The sequence below is a fragment of the Triturus cristatus genome, chromosome 7 (assembly GCF_964204655.1).
Source record: "Triturus cristatus chromosome 7, aTriCri1.1, whole genome shotgun sequence".
NCBI lineage: Eukaryota > Metazoa > Chordata > Amphibia > Caudata > Salamandridae > Triturus > Triturus cristatus.
The window spans coordinates 1,676,460,721-1,676,481,172 of record NC_140590.1 but is presented as its reverse complement, the minus strand read 5'-3'; the positions used below and the strand labels follow the sequence as shown (position 1 = coordinate 1,676,481,172).

Here is a 20,452-nt window from a genome sequence, read left to right as displayed (position 1 = left end):
TATGCACCAATTAACTCACTCTCTCTATTTTCTAGAGTCACTCGGTACAAAACATCCTCATCTGGTGTTTCAAAAGCTATTCCGTCCGGTGTACAAAAAATTGTACAATTCATCTTACAAAGTAGATCCCTACCTAACAAGTTCACTGGACTAGTGTCACAGACAATAAATCTGTGCATGTCTGAAAATTTCCCTATTTGTACTCTTACTGGTTCAGTAAGACGTGTCTTGATTTGTGTATTGGCTACACCAACTACTTGGATTGCTTCATCCGAGAGAGGAAGATTTCTAATATCTGTTGACCTGACAGTTGATCTTGTCGCACCTGTGTCTACTAAAAAAGTAACACCTTCTTCATTTATTTTTCCATCCACAAATGGTCCTGCCTGGTCTATTTCTAGAGTTGCACCAAGTATGCACTCTTCCTCCTCTCTTCGGCACCGTCAATGATCACCTTCAGACTCACTCCCTTCATTCTTTAACAAGTACTGCTGTACCTGGTTAGAACGCCTTGGTTTGTTTACCTGCTCATCATTGTAGAATCCCGAATCCTTATTATACTTTTGTGATCCTCTATTCTGCGGCAATGGCGGTTTTGGCTCTTGACTCTGCTGTTTCACTACAGAAGATTGTTGCTGCTGTCGATTATTCCCTTCGTTCTGCACCTGTTGATTTAAGGATTTACTCTCATTATTCGCTAATGGTGGATTGGTACATTCAGATCTCCAATGTCCCAGTTGGCCACAGTTGTGACACGGGAACTTCTTTTTGGCTTCCTCAAGATTCCCTTTTCCTTTCCCTGCATATCTAGGTCTATTCCCTGGATTATTTCCTGCATTATTCGCCTGTTCCACCAACTGTGCTTCCTGTCTTTCCGCAACTTTCACTTGTGCCCACATTGCTTTCTCTTTCAGCTTTCTCTGTTTTGCTTCAATTTCATCACTGAAGTATTTTGCATGTCTCAAAATCTCATCTATTTTCTTACTCTGCCAGTCCACTGTATGCTCACGAATTCTCTCACTAATCTCAGGTCTCAGGCCATATACAAATCTGTATACAAAATGACTCAAATCCTTGTCACCCAGGTGTTCATCTCCACTGAATTGTTTAAAAGCCAGTATCAGCCTCTCATAAAAAGCATGAACCGATTCTTTTGCTTCCTGATGTGTTCGATCTATTTTAACCCAGTCTGTCTCTTTTGGAGGTACTTTATTTTTCAGGTATACGATCACCTGCTCATACTTTCTCATTACCTCTGGATCTGGTGCTCCTGTTCTCTGATCTCTTGGATATTCCTCAGTAGGCCAACTTACAACTATTTTACACTCAGCCCACAAGTCTGCTGGAACAATTATATCAAACAGACTATTCAGGTCAATCCACAGCACTTTTGACAATTTCACAAACCTGTCTACCTGCCTATACCACTCGACGGGCTTTTCTCTCAGTCGAGGGAAATCATTCGTAAATGATAAAATATCCTGTCTGGTCCATGGAACATGTACATATCCTCCTCCAGGTATTTCTCTCATAGGATAAGCCTCCTCAGTTTTCTCTTTTTCTCTCACAGGAAATGCTCAATAAGTCTTATTCCCTGATTCCTCTCTTTTCTTGTACCACCTATCCTTCCACTTCTCAACATCACCCCATTTTCGCAATAAAGCGATCATCTCTTTAATCTGTCCTGTTCTACCAGCACCATTCAGATTTTCATTGTCTTTATCTGTGAAATCCATCCTGTAAGACTTCTGCAAAGCTTTCACTTTATCAATGTCAACTCCATGCTCATTCGCTATTGCTCTTAATCTGTCATGTGTATTTTTAGTTCTCCAGGTGATATTTTTACACATAAATAACAATTCACCATCGTGATGATTTTTTAGAATTTCTGTAGGAACTGTCCCTGCAACAAGCTCTTCTAATTCTACACGTAATCTAGCCACATCAATTGCCTGTGAATCTTTATCTCTCTTTTGAAGAACTTTCATCCATTCATTCAAATCCTCAGCTGTTATTTCAGTAGATTTTCTCACTGGAACCACTTTCTTCTGCGGTTCTAAAATCGGCATCCCTGAACAACTAGCTTCACCAGCATTCAATCCTGAATTAGACTGTATCTCTAATCCTTCACTACATGTCTCATGTCTGGATCGTCTCAAATCACCATTTTCTGTCCTTTTTCCTGAATCTCCTGAAGGACCAGCCAAACTTGTCAATCTATTCCCAACACATGGAATCACAAAACCATTCTCCCCTGTCCTCTGCTTATCAAAAACAGGCATAATTGGACCTATGGTTACGGGCACCGTAACAGCGTCTAGATTCTTTGTCAGCTCTCTAATCTTTTCAGTCAACTCCGATGTAGTTCTGGCTAATTCTCTCGTATTCTCGCCACTGCTTCTATTCTCTCTTTCCCTGAAAGGATTACCACTTCTCAATTCAGGTGTCACATTTTCTGTCTCAATGATACGCAATGTATCTCTTATCGGAGAAACAACTGGTGTGCTCTCTTCTGGTTCTGGTCTATATGGAGGTGGTCTTTTGTAAATCATGTCATTCAAGACTTCATCCTCATACTCATTAACTCCATATCTTCTCACTTCTGCCTCAGGAACCCTTTCTGTACCCTTCTCTTCAATTGTTCTCATAGGGTATAATCCCTCTGACATACTAGCATCTCGCCATCTCTTCATTCGATCATGATGAGTTTCACGATCATGTCTCCTTCCAAACATGTACCTATAATTTCCCCCAGACCTCTGTTTTTCTCGCTCATGTACTTCCTCTTCCCATTCCACTAAAGCCTCAAACTGTGTCGGCCTTGGTCTTGGTTCAAGACATAACATCTTTTCCCGCAAATTTTTCAACACGGCCAGATTAAATGAACCATGTTCTGGAAATGCTAGAACGCCATCTTCCTTTGTATACCTAACCCAATTCTCCAACCATATACAGGTATGATACCCATATCTCGCAGCCATGAAGGATGCAGGCGTTTTCGATGGAGGTAACAATTCACCCTCTCTCGCTTTAACATCTTTATCCTTGTCGAACCAATTTTTAATCTTTCTGAACAAAGATTTTTTCTTTTTCTCCTCTTGGTAATACATTTTAGCTTTTACCAAACTTTTCTAATCCCTTTCATAATACAACTCAATAGTACGATGTTTTATCCAATAACAGCACAACTCACACTAACGCACCAATCCTGGAGCGTCTACGTCACTAGAGTACAAGGTGACTCTTTCCAATCCTTGCGCGGCTCACACCAACGCACCAATCTCAGCGCGAGCACTGTTCTGATCTAATATCCAATCAGAGCGCGGTCTGTTTGACGTCAGCAGTCGCTGCAGTCTCTCCTGCTCCTGTCTCCTGTCAGTCGTCTACCCCTCCTTTACAATACTTCTCAGTAGACTTCGTGTCAGATTCTACAAAATCTATTAGTTACAACATATAAACATCTCCATTGTCTGCTTCGCTAACCAAAGAATAGTAAAGAAAATCTATTTCACAAGAATACCGTTGACACAGTAGCATGCATTCATTAACTGTTTCCTCTATGACTGCTCCAAAGAGTATTACAATTAACTAAATATATGAGCATTCACGCACATTCATACAAGAAATGTAGTACATACACACAGAATCCTGCTTTTCCCGAGAACAGCGAACAATCTGCCCCACTACAGAATTATAACATATGTTAACCAAGCAGTGTTTACCTCTGCCCAGTCCTTCAGACAAGCTCAGAGAATACCTATTACTCCTCCCGCAATAAGCTTTAACAGTGAACCTTACGGATCCCTGGGACTTAAGACCAGAGTTTCACAAATAACCTTCGCTACCATACACACTCCTTTTATACCAGAAATATTTCTAATAGTAACACACAACGATGTCACTAATTCCAAACCCAGACAATGTGACGCGCAACTTCAATTGTCACACGTTTTTCTCCTGCATACATACAGGACCAACAATCCCGTATTTCCCGAGAGCAGCATATACTTCCCTCTGCCCTACTACGGAACTGCTACCAGCTCCCAAATTCCAGAAGCACTACATAAAACTCAACATGACAACTTCAACATTTAGTATTAGTACATATACCAACATCAATCAATAATCAATAAATCAAAAGCCAATATACAATCAATCTAATCAGATCAAGACAATCATCAATAACCATCAAATTCTGCTACCAGGAAATTGGTGCAGATTGGGGTGTACAAATTCTCCCTACTTCCACGGATAGAGTAAATTCACAGTTACACGCACATACACTCATCATACGCTTGGGCCCATTTCACTAACATACACTCAGATTACTCCATTAGCACTGAACCTGTGGAAAGAAATCTTCTAAACACCCTGTATCTACACTAAGGTCGATAAGACCTAATTGTGACTGTCCTGAGTCATGATCTAAACAATCTATACAACAATAATCAAAATAGAGTACTCAATAATTGACAAGAAATAATAACCAACACTGTATTTTAAAATTATGATTCTTTATCTAAAATTAGTCAAAGAAAATTCAATCAAAATAAATCATTATTCTCATAATTACCTATTCTAGCTAAATGTCAGAATGGGTCATCAGGACAGGTCTCTCGATAAAAGTCTCCCGAGTCGCCGTCCTCACAGCATAGATCCTCACCAACGCAGGTTTGGAAAGAAGTGGCAAAGTGGCAAAAACCCTCTCTAGGCTAACAATATTTATAATAAATGAAACAATAGAAGGCAACATAAAATGTTTTCGATATCCGCTGAACCGCTGAGCAAAGCGAGCAGGAAAGGATGTAGCATCGCTACATTTGGAAAATCTCCGCTCAGAAAAATCACAAAAATAAAAAGACGGAACACGGAACTAGAATTTGAAAAAGTATCTTTTCATGTTCACATTTCCTCGGAACCAGCATTATGATCTCAGAGTTCATTCATTATGGCTCCTTTGTCCTCCAAGGTTGCTCAGATGTATTTGGATATTCGCCCAGAGCTGCTGTCCTCACGGAAAACTTTAGCCAGGCGAAGACTGTGGTCAGATGACTCTCGACCATGTTCAGCAAGGCCTTCTCATCACAAATCATTCACTCGAGGCCAGGCTGCAAACGGCAGCCATTTTATACTAGGCCAGAACGTACCATCTTAATAAAAAGAGACAAAAACAACGTTACCACAGCATAGTGATTAAACAGTGTTAACCCCACTAATACCCTTATGTGTATGTAATTATCTAGCCTTTGCAACACAGGAAAAGCATTAGTACATGACATTTAAAAAGCGTTTTCGTGCTTTAAAATAAACAGCACTCAGCAACATTTATTAATAAACATGCACATTATTAATAAACGACACAAAGGCTTCCCCACGTGTAGTTTTCTCTTGTTATTTCTTGTTGGTTAATTAGAACACTTACACAAAACAAATAATTAGTAATTATGAATTAATAATTTTAATTTCTTTTGACAATAGACAAACCAGAGCATTAAAAACCCAATAGATTTTCAACAGAAAACTCTGCTCCAGCACTAGCACGGGCAACTTCAGAGACAAAGCTATGCTCAGAGTATGACTTTCAGTTGATTGCAGGAAACTGGCTGCTTTGCTTCTCACGAAGCCCTGATCCAGAATCAAGATGCTTATAAAGGATTTAGTACCAGGTGCCTTGTGAACATGCAGTGCTTTAGGGGTGATTGAGGCAGCCCTTTCAAACTGCACTCCAGTCCCCAAGCAATTGTGGGTCACACCAGTCCAAAGGACAGCTATTGAAGGCTAATGGTGACTCCACAGCACAATGGTATTTTTACAGTTTTTAAGGTATTCTGACTGAGAAGCATTCAGTCATAATTTCACAGATGGTAGCTTTGCCCTATTGGCTCCTCAGCCAAGCACATACATCAGATCTCTGAACCTGTGGTTCCTCTCTTACTGTGCAGGATTGTTATTGCAGCAATTCTACAGTAGGGTAAAACTAACCAGTTTCACTATTGGCAAATTCTCCTTCACAATAATAGGAAAAGCTGACATTGAAGGATCAAAACGCAATGTTGGTTTGTATGTTTGTCTGCCACAAGCCAGTTATCCTTGTGGTAACTTTTTCTGGCACCTCCTGCACAAAACCTAATAAGTCAGAAGGATGGTGAAGCTCCACTTTCACAGTCTGTACACATATTGAAAATCAGGATCAAGCAATCCTTTGCCCTGGTGATCCATATGAGGTTTCTGTCCTCCCTATGCTCACCTTAGAAACAGTGCTTAATTTGTAAAATATTAAGTGCCAGGGCTCTGACCAGGAGGACACTGCAGCTTGCACCACCTATCGCACTTGTCATCGCTGCCAAAACAACTACTAACCATCTCTCTCACATGTAAATGCGACAGTTCAGATTATTCCAGGTCCCCAAAGCTAAAGGAATGGCTGGGGAGGCAGATATTAGCAACTTTAATGTATATTGTATTCCTAAACTACCGTTTTTCTGCTCATCTCTAAATTAGATGAGCAGTGCCACCATGTGGTGGACTGTTCTAAGTATGATCTAAGGAAGATCAAGTTGGTACTGCTATCCCTCTTCCACAACAATAACTATCTGTAGTAGATGACAAGGTTTTCTTGTCATTTGGGTACCCTGGGTGACAGACAGGAGCTACCAAACAGCCTCCTGCTGCCTTGACCGAGGGAAAATTTCAAATGAGCACTCATTGGGACTTCCAGGGCAGGCCAGAATTCTGATCTCTGAGTCCTGACCATGATTCATGTTTTGCTTTTGTATAGAAAGTGTCACCAGTGATATTGGTCTGTCAATTTTGCACACTCCAGATGTGATTAATGTTGCACTGGTGTAATTTCACTCCAGCCCCCTTTTCCCCCCTCACATATGACATCACAAGACATTTGTAAATGCCCACCAATTTACAAATTTGTAGACCTTCACCATTTTTGCCTGCGCATGTAGACGGCATGCACCCTTGCCTGCCATTTGCTGGACATTTACTTCAAAAGACAATTGTTCAAATTTGGGGCTTCCTTTAGGAATATATCAGGTTTGTGAAAAGGAATGTCCACTAACTATAATTGCATAGCCTACACCCCTAGATTATTTTTTTCACATGTAAGCTCTGGTTTAGAGTGCAATAATAATGTATGTGAAATTCCATGTATTTTTTCATTGTTAATAATTTTCTCTAATATATATTGTCTGTTTGATGGAAGTCAAACACTTTTGGATTCATTGATAACATTTGGGAAACCACAGTTCACCAGACCAATCAGGGTGTGTTGAAATCATAATTAATGTACCCTTTCTGATGATTTGTCTACAGCCTCTGGATTTTGAAAATGGTCCTTCAAACAAACTATCCATCACAGTTAAAAATGAGGAGCCGTTCTTCATGTGTAAAGTTGTGAAGAAGTCATCAACTGGGCAGTGGGTGGTTGATACAGGAAAGACAATGGAAAGAAAGTTCCAGGAATCCCAGACAAGATCGACACTCGTTAAAGTCTTGGATGTTAATGACCCCCCTGATCTCCACCCTCCAAGAATATCCATTTACATGGATGAAACAGACGTATCGGGCCAGAAACTGGGAGTGTTGAATGCCACTGACCCAGACACAGCATTCCCAAATGTAATCAAGTAGGTGGAAAAGTAATAAACTGTGTGTGTGATATTGAAGAATGAGTGCTTGTGTTGACTCAACATTAACAAAAGATATATTTATTATTAATTTTGTAATTGTTTAATATTACTGATATTATGTAGACTAGGCTCATGAAGAGTCACATAAAGATGCACAAAAAGGAAATACACATAATCATGTGCAAATATATTATTTTTATTAGATGCAATATGATTGCAAGGATATGGCGTGGCCAAAGCAGGAATTACATTATTAGGAACAAATATCTAAGTGTATCAATGATGTGGGATGTCAGATCTCAGCATGTTGTTCTACTCTTTTGAATATGTAGTTTGTGATTCTCTTCTTAAATATTGTTGTCTGATGTCAGATGACAATTCCAAGCCCATAATGTATTGCCAAAGAAAGGCTTATTGGTATACATTGATGAAATAGCACATTTTCACCATCTACATCAGATAATGTTTTTATTTATTTATTAGCAGTTTAAAACGTTTGAACTAGACTGAAGGGGTAACATGGTGATTTCCACTATTTCAAGTCACAATAGCAACTGTTACAGAGGCCCAAAGAATATACAATAGGGCAAAGGAAAAGAAAATCTCACACCACATAAAAGTGGGTGAGATAATATATAGATAATTATATTACATAATATTGTATAATTTTAATTATTTTTACAATAAACTTTTGACTGATATAGATAATTCGCATAATTACAAACACAGTACTGTGAGTGACTTAACATGTCATTGAAACAGTACAATGTTCAACTCTTTATTGAAGATGTGTTGGAACATAATGTAACTTGTATCCAGGGGAAGAGCGGTGTAGACTTTTGAAGAACTCAAAGATACTTTTCCTTTGGAAGGTGAGAATACGATAAAGTCAACATTCCTATAGTGTCACTGCCCACATGAGTTTTTTAGTTTGCATTATATGTAATATAGAGTAATGGAATAGATCACCGTGTATGGTTTGTAGGCTAGCTTGAAGAACCCTCCTATTTTCATATAGAACCACCAGAGAGCAATCACAGTTGAAGTCATGTGACCAATGTTTCTCATACCTATTGATAGCCTATAGGTTTGCTAAATATTACCTTGAGAGGGGCATTTAAGGAATATATCCAACAAGGTGGTTTCCATAATCCAGTCTAGACAACAGCAGATGTTATATCACTTGTTTAAAACCCTCACCCTAGAGGAATTTAATATTGAATTGTGCCCTTTTTGAAATTGAATTGATGTGTGGTTGGAGATTCAAGTTCTTGTCAAAGATGTATCTGGGGGATTTCAGACATTGCACAATGGGGTGTTTGCAGTCTAGCACTATAAGTGCTTTCAGACAGGATGGAACACAAAATATGCATATAGACTATAGAGGGGCTATCAAGGGGAACTGTGTTTGGAGAAAGTTTAATTTGAGGTGATAAAATGTACAGACCAACAAGACTACAAATCATGGGTTGAACTCTATTAAACACAAGCAAGCGGATTCAAATTCATAACAAGCATTGGCAAAGTCAATCACTTTTGGTTTGCCTGCCAGCATTTTGGCTTTGTCAATGCTGGTTTTGTTTTTCCCTGTCATTCATTCATTTTATGTTAGCTTTTTTATTTTTCCTGTTACATACTGCTGCAAAACAGTGTATAGAAGCTCATTTCACTTGTTTCACATACAACAAATTGCTGTGAAAGAGCAGGTTATACAAGAACATTTCACATGACATTATTGAAGAACAGGTTCATATTGCATATTTGCATTTTGAGTTTAAGTGTTTTACAACCGTGTTAACACGGATTACCCAGATTAAAATGGCACAGTACTTTCTGGTAATAAAGGGCATAGCTTTTGTGACTTAAGCTGCAATGAGTTAATTAATCAAGAGACCCTGTATCTGAGTGAAGACATGCAATTCCCAAGGAGGTGATCAAGGAAACCCTGGTTTTATGAGGCAAGGAACAGGCGTCAGCATCAGGGAGCATTTTGTAAAAGTACTCCAAGCCTACAAAAGCATAGTATGAAGCTACCCAATGAGAGAATCCCATCAGAGGTCTGTACTTCGTGAAATCCTAAAGGGTTCTGGTCCCTAACTAACAATACAACACCTATTAACACACAAGCATTCAAGGTAGCCAACAGTGGCACTTTTCAGTACATTTCAATTCTCCTAGGTAGGGATTTGCAACATTTTGTTCTTCTCTCACACTGTCGATGGGGCACATTCAATTGTCCTTGAGTGTCCCTCTCCACCATGAGAACTTGTGTCCCACCTCGTTAACATGTCTTCTTCTTGCCAATAAATTTCTCCCATACCTTACTATTTCTACAAGCAAACAAGGACTAATTCTAATTAACGGACCCTTATATCTGCACCTGCAGAGGAGAGAACATTCAAACAATGCAACTCTCATGTGAAAGTTAAACATTGAAATTCAAAAGCTGAAGGCCTTTGGTTGCACTAAGTTAACACTACGGTAAGAATGCACTCTGACATTTGAATATATGTGCACACACTTTCAAATGAATACATGCATGAAATATTGAACAGAAGAAATCATGTGCTTTATATTTAAATCATTTGTATAATTGTAAGTAAGAGCTACATTTATATTAAAATCTTCAACATTAATATGCACTCATTAAATGATTCATTTAAAAGTTACCATGGAACATTTCAGTAATAGATTTGAAATCCCCACTAGTTTATTAAAAAGTTAGAACACTCGGAATAAAGGAAGGATTAATCTATATAATACAATGTAAACAATGTAAAAGTAACATGTCTAAAGGAGTAGCCAAATGAAGCTGCTCCAGCTGTAACTCAGACTGAAGTTAGCCAGTGGCCGAAGTGGGCTGACCAACTACCAGATGCTGTAGTGGGTGGAAGACAAACAAACAGATCAGTGGTGAAAGAGGGCTGACTAAAAGCCCTATAAGTAAGATTAAAAATAAAATTTTCCTATGTACCATTATCGTAAAAATAAAAAAATAAAACAATATATACCAAGTTTGCAAGGCATGCAATTACAAACGTTATATGAGTAATCACTAGGGGCCCAATTCACAAAGTGACTTACGACTTGTAAAGTTTCAAGTCTCCACACTCGTAGCTTTACGAGCGGTAAGTCCCCTTGTGAATCAGGCCCTTAATTAAGGCATGAGAAGGTAGGTAGAATGACGTTTGATTATATTTTACTGATGCTTTATTGATTGCAGCAATGTTTTCAGAAATAATTAATCTGATAATCAGGCTGTTCTGTACTGGTCATGAAGAACAAAATACTAAGAATTTGCATAACATCTTTAAATATTCAATTACACAGGTACCAGGTGTTTTCAGACCCAGCAGGATGGATATCAGTGGATGAACATACAGGTGTTATCACCTCCAAGACTACTGTTGATAGAGAGTCAGACTATGTAATAAATAACACCTACACTGCCATCCTGCTGGCAGTGGATGATGGTAGGTTATCATATGACGTGATATTTTCGAATCAATACTACATTTGAGCAAGCACATGGGTGAATGATTGAGCGGTTGGCGCATTGTGAATGAGATCATTAGTGAGTGGGTGAGAGGTTGGGTAAAAAGTTGGGCATGAAGGTCATGGAAGAAACTGTTAGCTTATGATGTGTGAGCCAATGTTTGTTCAATGTATGAGCCATTGGCATTGAGTGGATGAGTGGCAATCAGTGAATAAGTGAGTGAACAAATTGGATGCGTTATCTTGCCTAGTGTATAAGTCAGGGCGATCTGCATGCAAATTGGGTAGTGCAAGTTCTGTTACACTCTGGACTGGATGTAAGAGGGTAGATGTTAAATGCTCAAAAAAATGCATACAATTTACTAGTGTTTCATGTGTTACTGAATGTCATTCCAAAGGTAGATACCCATAATCCAAAAGTTCACTTCACCCCCTTTTTGTTTGTGAAAAGGTCAGAAAACTCTGCAGGTGTCTGAAGATGTCAATAACTTTAGAAATGTTGGATAGATATTTGAAAGTAAAATCAAAGACTCCCCCCCCCCCCCGTGCTGAATTTGTAAAGAAAATGAGTGTTACTGCCCAAAGCTCTGCTCAGAAAGAGGTCTGTGGCAGGTGGCATTAAATATCTATATAGTCTTGATTCAACCTCATGCCTCTTCAATCCAGTACCAGACACTCCCTGCCCCTTTATTTTACTCTTGCAAGTTCCGGCTTTATCCCTTTGTGATTGTTTTTCCCTCAATCTCTTCTTACATCTTCCCACTTCGTGTGTTTTCCCTCTCTTGCTATCGGGAAACATCTGATGAGGAAAAATAACTGCCGGTCCCCAAAAATGAGTGCTGATAGCCCCTACCGGCAACCACCAGCTAAAATTAAGGACTGACCTCACACCTGTATGCAAGCCAGAGGGTTTTAAATTGAAGTCTAGTTCAAACAGGTAGAATTACAACATATTCATATTCAGTACAAGCTGTGAGCTTCTCTGTGCAGTAGCCATAATAAAGCTGCTGGGAAGCAGGCAATTGCATAACTTGCAGGTCTAGGCTGGATGTGTTTTCCTTTATGAAGACCAGTTCAATACTTGAAGAGTGATGCGACTACAGCATTTACAATAACTGGAGGGAGCAGTAGTGTGGGGGAGCAATAAAAATGTGCTTGTGCTATCTAGAATCTAGATCTGACTGCAGCTCATCAGTGTGAACAAAATCAACCAAGAATCTAAAATATCTGCCTTTGGCCCTTGCTGGAGGTAAGACTGGACTAATCAATTTCAACCCCCAGAATATCATGGTACAAGAATATCTAAGGACAAAATATTGAAACATAAGTTAATATAGGGAAGTATACATTTGCTGTTCCTAACTCCACATTTGCATACCTTGAAGCTATATGTGCCAAATAGGAACAACAATGTGGAGTTAGGAATAGAAAATCTAGACTTACCTGTTGATATTTGTGTCTCAATATTGCATCTCATTGATATTCTGCAGTAGATATTCGGGGTACTCACCAGGTGGTAAGGCTTCTTTATGCTCTGTGACTTCCACATCAATATAGGTCCACTTACGAGACACCATGATGGCAGTTTGTGTTTCGCTTCATGTGGCTTCTGTTTGCTGGTGATATACAAGTCATGATTTCTCTAGTTAAAGTTGTTATCATTGTTAAATTTCCCTAGTAATCATTAGCAGATAAAATTGGCCTATAGCCAGAAGAATCTTATCACTTTGTTTGGGGTTGGGGACAGTTGTTTTACAAAACAGAGCAGAGCTAGGAGTTATTGAATCAGTCTTCATGGGAACAAAGCCTGAGCTATAAAAAACATACTTCAGATTCAACTGAGAATGGGCACACTTGGAAAATGAGTTGACAAAAGGGAAAATGGAATTAAATCTAGAAACAAGCTCTCAGACTACCTCCCTCATGAGTGCTCCCTTTAGGAAGAGTGTATATGAATGAAACACCTGGTAATCACTGACACTGGAATGATTTGGCTGCTGTAACTCAGCTAGGCATGCAGGACCATTTTCAATAACTGCTGATTAGCAGATGTGTGGATTTTAGGACAAAATAATGGTCCAGTCGATAGTGAACAAAATCGGAGTAATAAATACTTAGGATACTATGCCTACATTTATTCCATGGCTTGCTCTGCAAAATTACCCAAAATACTGAATATACTAGGGAACATTGCACGGACTGGGTTTTGTTAAAAGTGAGCAGGATCACAAAAATTCCTAATTCTACTACTTGTTGCTGTACATTCACAACAGCCTAAAGTTGTGGAATTCAGTGAAATACCAACCATTCCACCTGGGAGGTAAAAGTTCAGCATGATAGGATTTTCCAGCTGAAGCAGAATAGGGTGATTAGAAGGGAATCACTTCGGCTCATTTAATTGTCTTCCCTTATGCCCCAAATGACTTTTGATGGTGCAAGTCAAAAATTATTACATACTATGTTTTAGGTTTAATCAATGGGCTTATTGAAAACATTTGAAAGTAAGTCTTCTCAAACTCTCTCTGTTAAAAAGGAACCCTTTTGCCTACTCTTTTACCTTACCAAGGTATTGATGTTGAAAATGCTAAACTTTTACTCTCATTATTCAGGAGTTCCACCAATGACGGGAACAGCAACGTTGGTCATCAATATAAAGGATGTAAATGATAACACACCAAAAATCATGAAGCCGTACGTTATCATATGCGCAGGGCAGGAGGAAGCCCTTGTTACTGTGCCAGTGGAAGATAAGGACATAAACCCCTACTCTGGACCATTCCATTTTGAGCTACTAGATAAAGAGCATTTCAAGGAGCATCTTGCACTGCAGGACATTTATGGTAAGTATGGTAAGAGCAAGGGGGTTGTGAAGTTCCAAAGGTTTTTCTCAATATATGTTTTACGTTTTTTTTTCAAACTGGTGCATTTCTTAAAGTTAAAGAAGGTGGCAATATTTTACAAAATAAATAAATTGCAGAACAGAAGTCCTACAATAGTAGGTTTTTTGTGAAAAAACACCCCTGCAAAAGCCCACTTTCAGTTAAAAAATAAGACTTTTTGCTGGAAAAAATCTCCAAAATGACTGTGGAACTTTTTGCCTGCACCAATGGTCTGGAAAGGTGAAAAAACTAACAAAGTTTGTTACCATGACAAAACACTGCTTGTGAAATTATAATGCTATGCTGAACTTTTACCACCTTGTGGACTTAAATAATTACCTTAGCGCAATTCCTCTCTCTCTCAGTAGTAACAGACTAAAAAACATAATAATGAATTGTTACCATAAAAGAACAGCTGGCGATGGACAGTACGACTTTTCTTGTTGTACATGGGGCATCATTCTTCTTCTCTTCAATAGAGGATAAGAGAGCTTTCCACCTGCATTGTCTATGAGCAAGGTGAGCTGAAAATAACATCTGATCATCCTTAAGCACAGCAGCGATGTCCTGCTCCTCTTAACTAGTTATCCGTTCTCGTTTACAATAACTTTTTGTTTCTCTTGTGTCCCTGATGTGGAGTCCCAAAATTTAAGGAGCATTAATGCAAGCGTTTGCTACTTTGGTTCTCAGCATTGTTAGTAATAGGTGCTAATCATAGTGTCTTTCCCTGCTTCATTAGAGGACTGGACCAGAGAGCATCTTTTTAATCTTAGTTACAATATTCACCAGTCTGGCTTCTGCATCCCCTAAAGGAAAGACATTGCTCTGCTGCCCTACACAGAGTAAAGGACTAAGTCCAATGTGCATCTCCTGCTTAAGGCACTAATGTATGGAGTCTCTTAGTCTCTTGGTTTGTCCAGCTAAACATTTTCAAGGATTTCAATTTTCGCTTAGTTCGAATGTGGAAGTTCTGACCAAGAGCAATCACCAACTTCAGGCTGACTTTGGCATTTTCTTAACTTTTTAACCAGACATCGCCTTTGACTCATACAATATGCCATTGAACTTCTAGATACCTCTTCATATACAGTCTCCAGGTTGGTCCTAAGTGACATATATATTTTTCCCACCATTTTTACAAAGGGTGACTGTAGAACTCAGGGCAGTGTTGGATTCTGAACTCTGAACTTGTTTTGGATGGCAGGCACTCTGAAGGCCAGTTAAAATATGCTCATTTTCTCCTTTTAAAGGTATTTTGAATGACAGTAGTTTTCCTATTGACTTTCGTTGTTGAATTTTCTTTTTTTCTCATACTTTTTGAATGCCGTATTCACTGGTGGAGACTTGGGCTTAAGAAAATCTTTATTGTGGTTTCAACTCAAAAGTCCAATCCTACGGAAACATTAACACCAATGGGTCAATCTGCCTGCTAGGCTTGGAATCAAACTTCTTTCATTTTTGAAAATTCTGAACAATTTTCTTGGTGATCAACACATCATTTCTCTAAATAGCTGAGTTTTGTGTCAGGTCTTTCAACAGTCAACCAAGGCCTCATTTTGTTGTATGTTATCTATACACAAACACTTATTGTACATTTTATTTTAATATCTTTCCACATATCTGACCCTGTAGCTCAATAAAAGTATAGATCAGGCCATTTGATTTCTGGATTGGAGATAACGGAGTTTTTATGGCCACAACCTTCTTTTAACTTTAATGGTCTGTCTGATTTACTTCTCTTCATCTTTATGACTGTTCTGAATATCATGCAGAGAGAACATTTCTCATCTTGATGTTATCAAACAATGTGGGCCTTCTCTCAAGGATGCAAGTGAACTTCACCAAATAATTGAGACAACTGAATCCCCTTGTCACAATGAATGTTTCAATGTAAACAAACCCAAAACAAAAATAATAGTGCGCACTGTGCGGTCCCAGAAAATAATACATTTTTAACAGCATGAGGAACATATTTCATATTCAAAATGAAACTTTGAAAGAGAAAAGATCTTCCGGAATCCAAGCCTTACATTAACATCATCAGCCATTTGGGACTTCCCACTATCTTGTTGGCTTGAACGAAAACAAACATACAGCATACAGATAATGGATGTAGCTTTTCATTATGAAAAACAATTACCAACTTCATTCCTATATTGCTGAAACCAAGATGGATCCGGTAGGTGATTAAGGATCTGAAATCTGGGGTCATTCTTTGGTTAGTAGAACCCTGAGCAGAAAACATATTTTGCTATGGAGAAACTTCCTCCAAATTCCCAAGTCTAGACAAGCATCCCATCCTGCAGGAAGCGGGTTATGCTATTCATCCATTAGAACTTTCTTGACAAAAAAACAACAATGCTTTACATTTTATCACTTATTTTTGTAGAAGCACACAACTTCTGTCCAATCAAAACATGTACTCCTAGATCCCAACATCCCTCTCTAGTGATGCACACATATTTGTCTATTGACAGCTGTGCTGTCAAGCCAGACCATAAAAAGGACATTGCTGGGATACACTTAGACCAATTGGCCTGAGTCTAAGTTTACACATAGCAAATGTAGAAGAGCAGGATGACGGAGTAAAAACAGTTGTTATTGCTCATGTTCTTTAAAATATGGGCTCCCTTTTATTGCCTTGTACTGTTTGTTTATATTCGTTAACCTATCTCTTTCTTTCCCTGGCGAAACATTTCTGTTTTTTAAGGAGTAGATATGTTGAAACCTTTAGTGAGGAGCCATATGCTTTTAAAGTCTATACAGGGAATGGAGCAGTATTTGGTGCAGGTTACCAGTAGGCATGTCAGATCTTTCTTGGCCAGGTTGTGTTTCAATAAAATTCACCATTTACTGTGCTCCCCTGTAGGCTGGGAGCACCCTGCTAACAGGTTACCCCGCATCTGTGACAATAGGTCTCCGCAGGACATCTTACACTTTGTGTTTTGTAATTACAATAGTTGGCCCAGAAAAAAGTTCCTGATACCACTGCTGAGGTCCCTGAACTTTAACCACGTATGCCCTGCTGTTATTTATCTACATTTGCTCCCCAAAGAATATGTTTTACTTTCTGTGTTGAGCTTTCTACGGGCAGCCTTGGTATCTAGGCACTCAGGCTGACTTTACTCTGCATTTGAAGCTGTTGTAATGGAATTTTGTTTTGTGTCTTATTTATAATTGTTATTGGAATGTATGCTGCACTTTTATGGTCGCTTTGGTTTGACCGATTAAAGAGTTTATGATGACGATGTTTTTTAACTAGGCGCTATCATTTTCAAGAAGTTCATTTTAAGAATAAAATGATTATTAAGATCGTACCCTTTTGCCAAAGAGGAGAGTACATAATAACATTAAACATTTTTAATTGATTCTTAGCTTATCTTTCTGTATTATGCATATCAAAGAAGAATGTATTGCCCTGATTCAAATGTGTACTTGTTCTCTAGTGAGGTGGAACATTTTAGATTTTTTTCTTCGCATTCCTAAAATAAGAGACCACTGTCCCTCTGATGTAGAGATGAATGGCTGTCATGCATACCTTTTTTCCCCCAGAGCCATAATAATAAATGATGGAGGTACTGTGCAAAAGTGTTTGCTTCAGCTCCATCCCTTTCAAGAAACAAAGATGTTTTTTTTTAGTATTGCACTGGAGGAAGCCAATGGTCCAGTACGAAGGGTTTACACTCCTCCCAATCTCCCACCACCACAAGGCTGCTCCATCATGCAGTCACAACCGCCAGAGTGTGGGTGACAGGGGGTCCTCAGGCCGCACCCACAGCGAGTGGGCATCCCACAAGTCATTCAAAGATGCCCAAGTGGGGTGGAGCACTGGGAGCCCCTCGGCCTGGGTCAGAACAAGCACCACACCCCAAGGGAAGACCCTAGGGAGTTCGAGCAGACACACAGCAGATGTCAGGAATTTCAATATGGGGCCCGCAACTGATGAGGCTCTGGCCCCAGGTGCTAGAGTGGCAGACGCTGTGTAGTTCAGTAAGTGCAGGGTGTGCGGGCTCCATTACTGATCACCTCCTCCCTCGGGACGCAAGACTCGCGAGGCCCTGAGGTTGGGAGGTAATGTCCAATGGCACAGGAGAACAGTGGCAAAGGGCTCTCCCCATGCACAGCTGCACAGACATGGTACGGCCAGAGACCGCAGAGAGCCCTCCCCCATGCACCGCTTCCACGGCCCACGGGACTCAGCGCGCTGCTCGTGTCACTCGCTGCCAAGGCCGCCTCGCATCTGCAGCTTCCCGCAGCAGTCTTCTCCACCATAGGGGGCTCACAGCCTGAGACAGAGTCCAGGCCACAACACACCGTAACTTGGGATCCACCGCATCAAACTGCCCGCCATTGTCAGCAAATAGGTCAGCAAGTTATCAGGGGGATATGCTGCTTCACACTGGCCCTGATACTGCTTACAGACACTGATAACTAACGGATGATCGTCCGGCTGGCAGTGCCTCCTCAGAAGACGGCCACCTCGTGGCCAGGCAAACACTGCACGCCACTCTGTCAGTTTTTAAATGAGGCCCACAGTGTACCAAGCTCAGTTTACAGCATCCATTTACTGTCGCACTTCTGACATAACGTAATAATTTGATCTTATTATCCCATATATTTGCCATTCTTGTGCTGTATTGATAGACATATAATATATATCCCAGGAAGTTGTAATAATATAGAATCGTCACTAATTAATCTTGGTGATAATAAACTTAAACTGCGTTTTAGTGTTGACACTTACTTTATTTAAAATGTTTATAGATGTCACATAGAGTACCAATGATTTGATATGTTATTATATGTCTTTTGTCACTAGAGTGGCAGGTGTGTCCTCTGAATGGTAAACAGGTGTGTACCCCTGCCATAATTGTCCCACTACATGTGAAACTGGCATCCTGGATCTTTCTTTGCCATCCTGGATTTTCATTGCCATGCCTTTACAACTGGCCTTGGACTATTGTCCTTGGTCTTGATTGTTACCGAAAGAGGTGGCCCTTGTATTAAGTTTTTGTGAATTTTTATACTGACCAGACCTTTTCAGTTCTTGCCTGCAGACTGTAGGTGAAAGCATCTGGTGGACCATGCCAAAAACTTACAGTGCATTTTAAAGCCCGCTCATTGCTTACCATTGGTTGGCTTTACTGTGACTCACATTTGTTTGTTTCTAATTCCATGACTTGCCTTCCTCTTCTTTTGTTCATCCATCACCTGGGTATATCCTTTTCACCATCATTTTGATTATCTGACTTTTAGGGAACTGCTTTTTTCTTTATCAGTCAGTACTTAATGGGAATGTGTATGTTTTCCTGCTCTCTCTCTCATGTGACACTTCCACCATCAGAGACCGGCCCCATGCTCTGTGTTGCTCCCTACCTCTCACAGCTTGGCATTAAAAACCACAGCAACATTTTTATTTTGTCCAGAATATTATTAAAGAGAAGATTTTAAAGACTGGATTTATTGTATTCCATGAATAACACATATTGAGCAAAAACTCAGGCCTTGGTACAAAAATGCTTTTATGGCACTGAGGAGGGGCCAGCTGCTGCATTTACTCAGCTGGCATTTGAGGCATAAGGTGTAATTAGCTTGACAGAAAAGGGGATGTCTCTTTTCTTGGAGGCCCATCAATCTGCCCCTGGGGCTACTGCAGAGGACCAAATGGCTGAAACATCTTTCAGCTCCGAACCTTGTTGAAAGTTAATTAGTCCTTGGCAATTGTTTTCCTTTACCCTTGCTTATTCTTTTTTAAAGTTGTTTCTACAATGAAAAGTACTTGAAACACAAAAATATGCCTTTTGCGAAGATTGAAAAATGTTAAATTCAGTGTACAGTTTTGAAATACTTTAAGATATGTTAGCATTTTCTCCAGTGTTTTGATTTTTTTTTCCGTCTGCTTTTAAAAAAAACTGCTTTGGAAGAAAACATTACCACAGGCTATAGGATGGCACTCTCGTTATAAAGATGAGACTTACTGGTTTTGCCAGTGCTTTTTCCTTCCGTCACAAAAGAACCTGGTCTACTGACCAATTCTGTGCTTGAGTGTGAACCCTAGACTCCCCCCTTACAATTTGTGTGTGTCCTGTATATGAATGCAGTGAATAAGTAACACATTTGTGGAAGTAGGTCTCTGTGTTTGTTTAGACACTGGGTACTGGGCCGGTTGGGATACATTTAGGACTGCTTTTAGTTTAGTATGACACAAGATGGAGGGTAAATACAGCTTCCTAGGTGGTGGAAGTGTAGTAACTGCTTTCCTGTGATTGGAGGGTGAAATCTCAGATGCTGAAGTCATAGAGGTTTGAAGGAAAGAAGGCTATGTTAGCAAGGGGCTGCTGATAAGTTGTTGATGAACACTGCATTTGGTAGATTGTGGGATGAGGAGTTGGACTGCCATTTTTGTTGTTCAAAGGGAGAAAAGATTCTAGGCAA

The 20,452-nt window shown here is 39.6% G+C and overlaps 1 protein-coding gene across 1 annotated transcript in view; it reads left to right on the top strand.

Annotated features, from left to right (window-relative positions):
• LOC146812678 (cadherin-like protein 26) overlaps nucleotides 1-20,452 on the top strand; it is a 391,422-nt gene that overhangs the window by 251,929 nt on the left and 119,041 nt on the right. Inside the window, exons 9-11 of the mRNA XM_085619785.1 lie at nucleotides 7,327-7,640; nucleotides 10,974-11,116; nucleotides 13,748-13,978. Coding sequence (XP_085475911.1) covers nucleotides 7,327-7,640; nucleotides 10,974-11,116; nucleotides 13,748-13,978 — 688 coding nt within the window. The remainder of the gene's footprint in view (nucleotides 1-7,326; nucleotides 7,641-10,973; nucleotides 11,117-13,747; nucleotides 13,979-20,452) is intronic.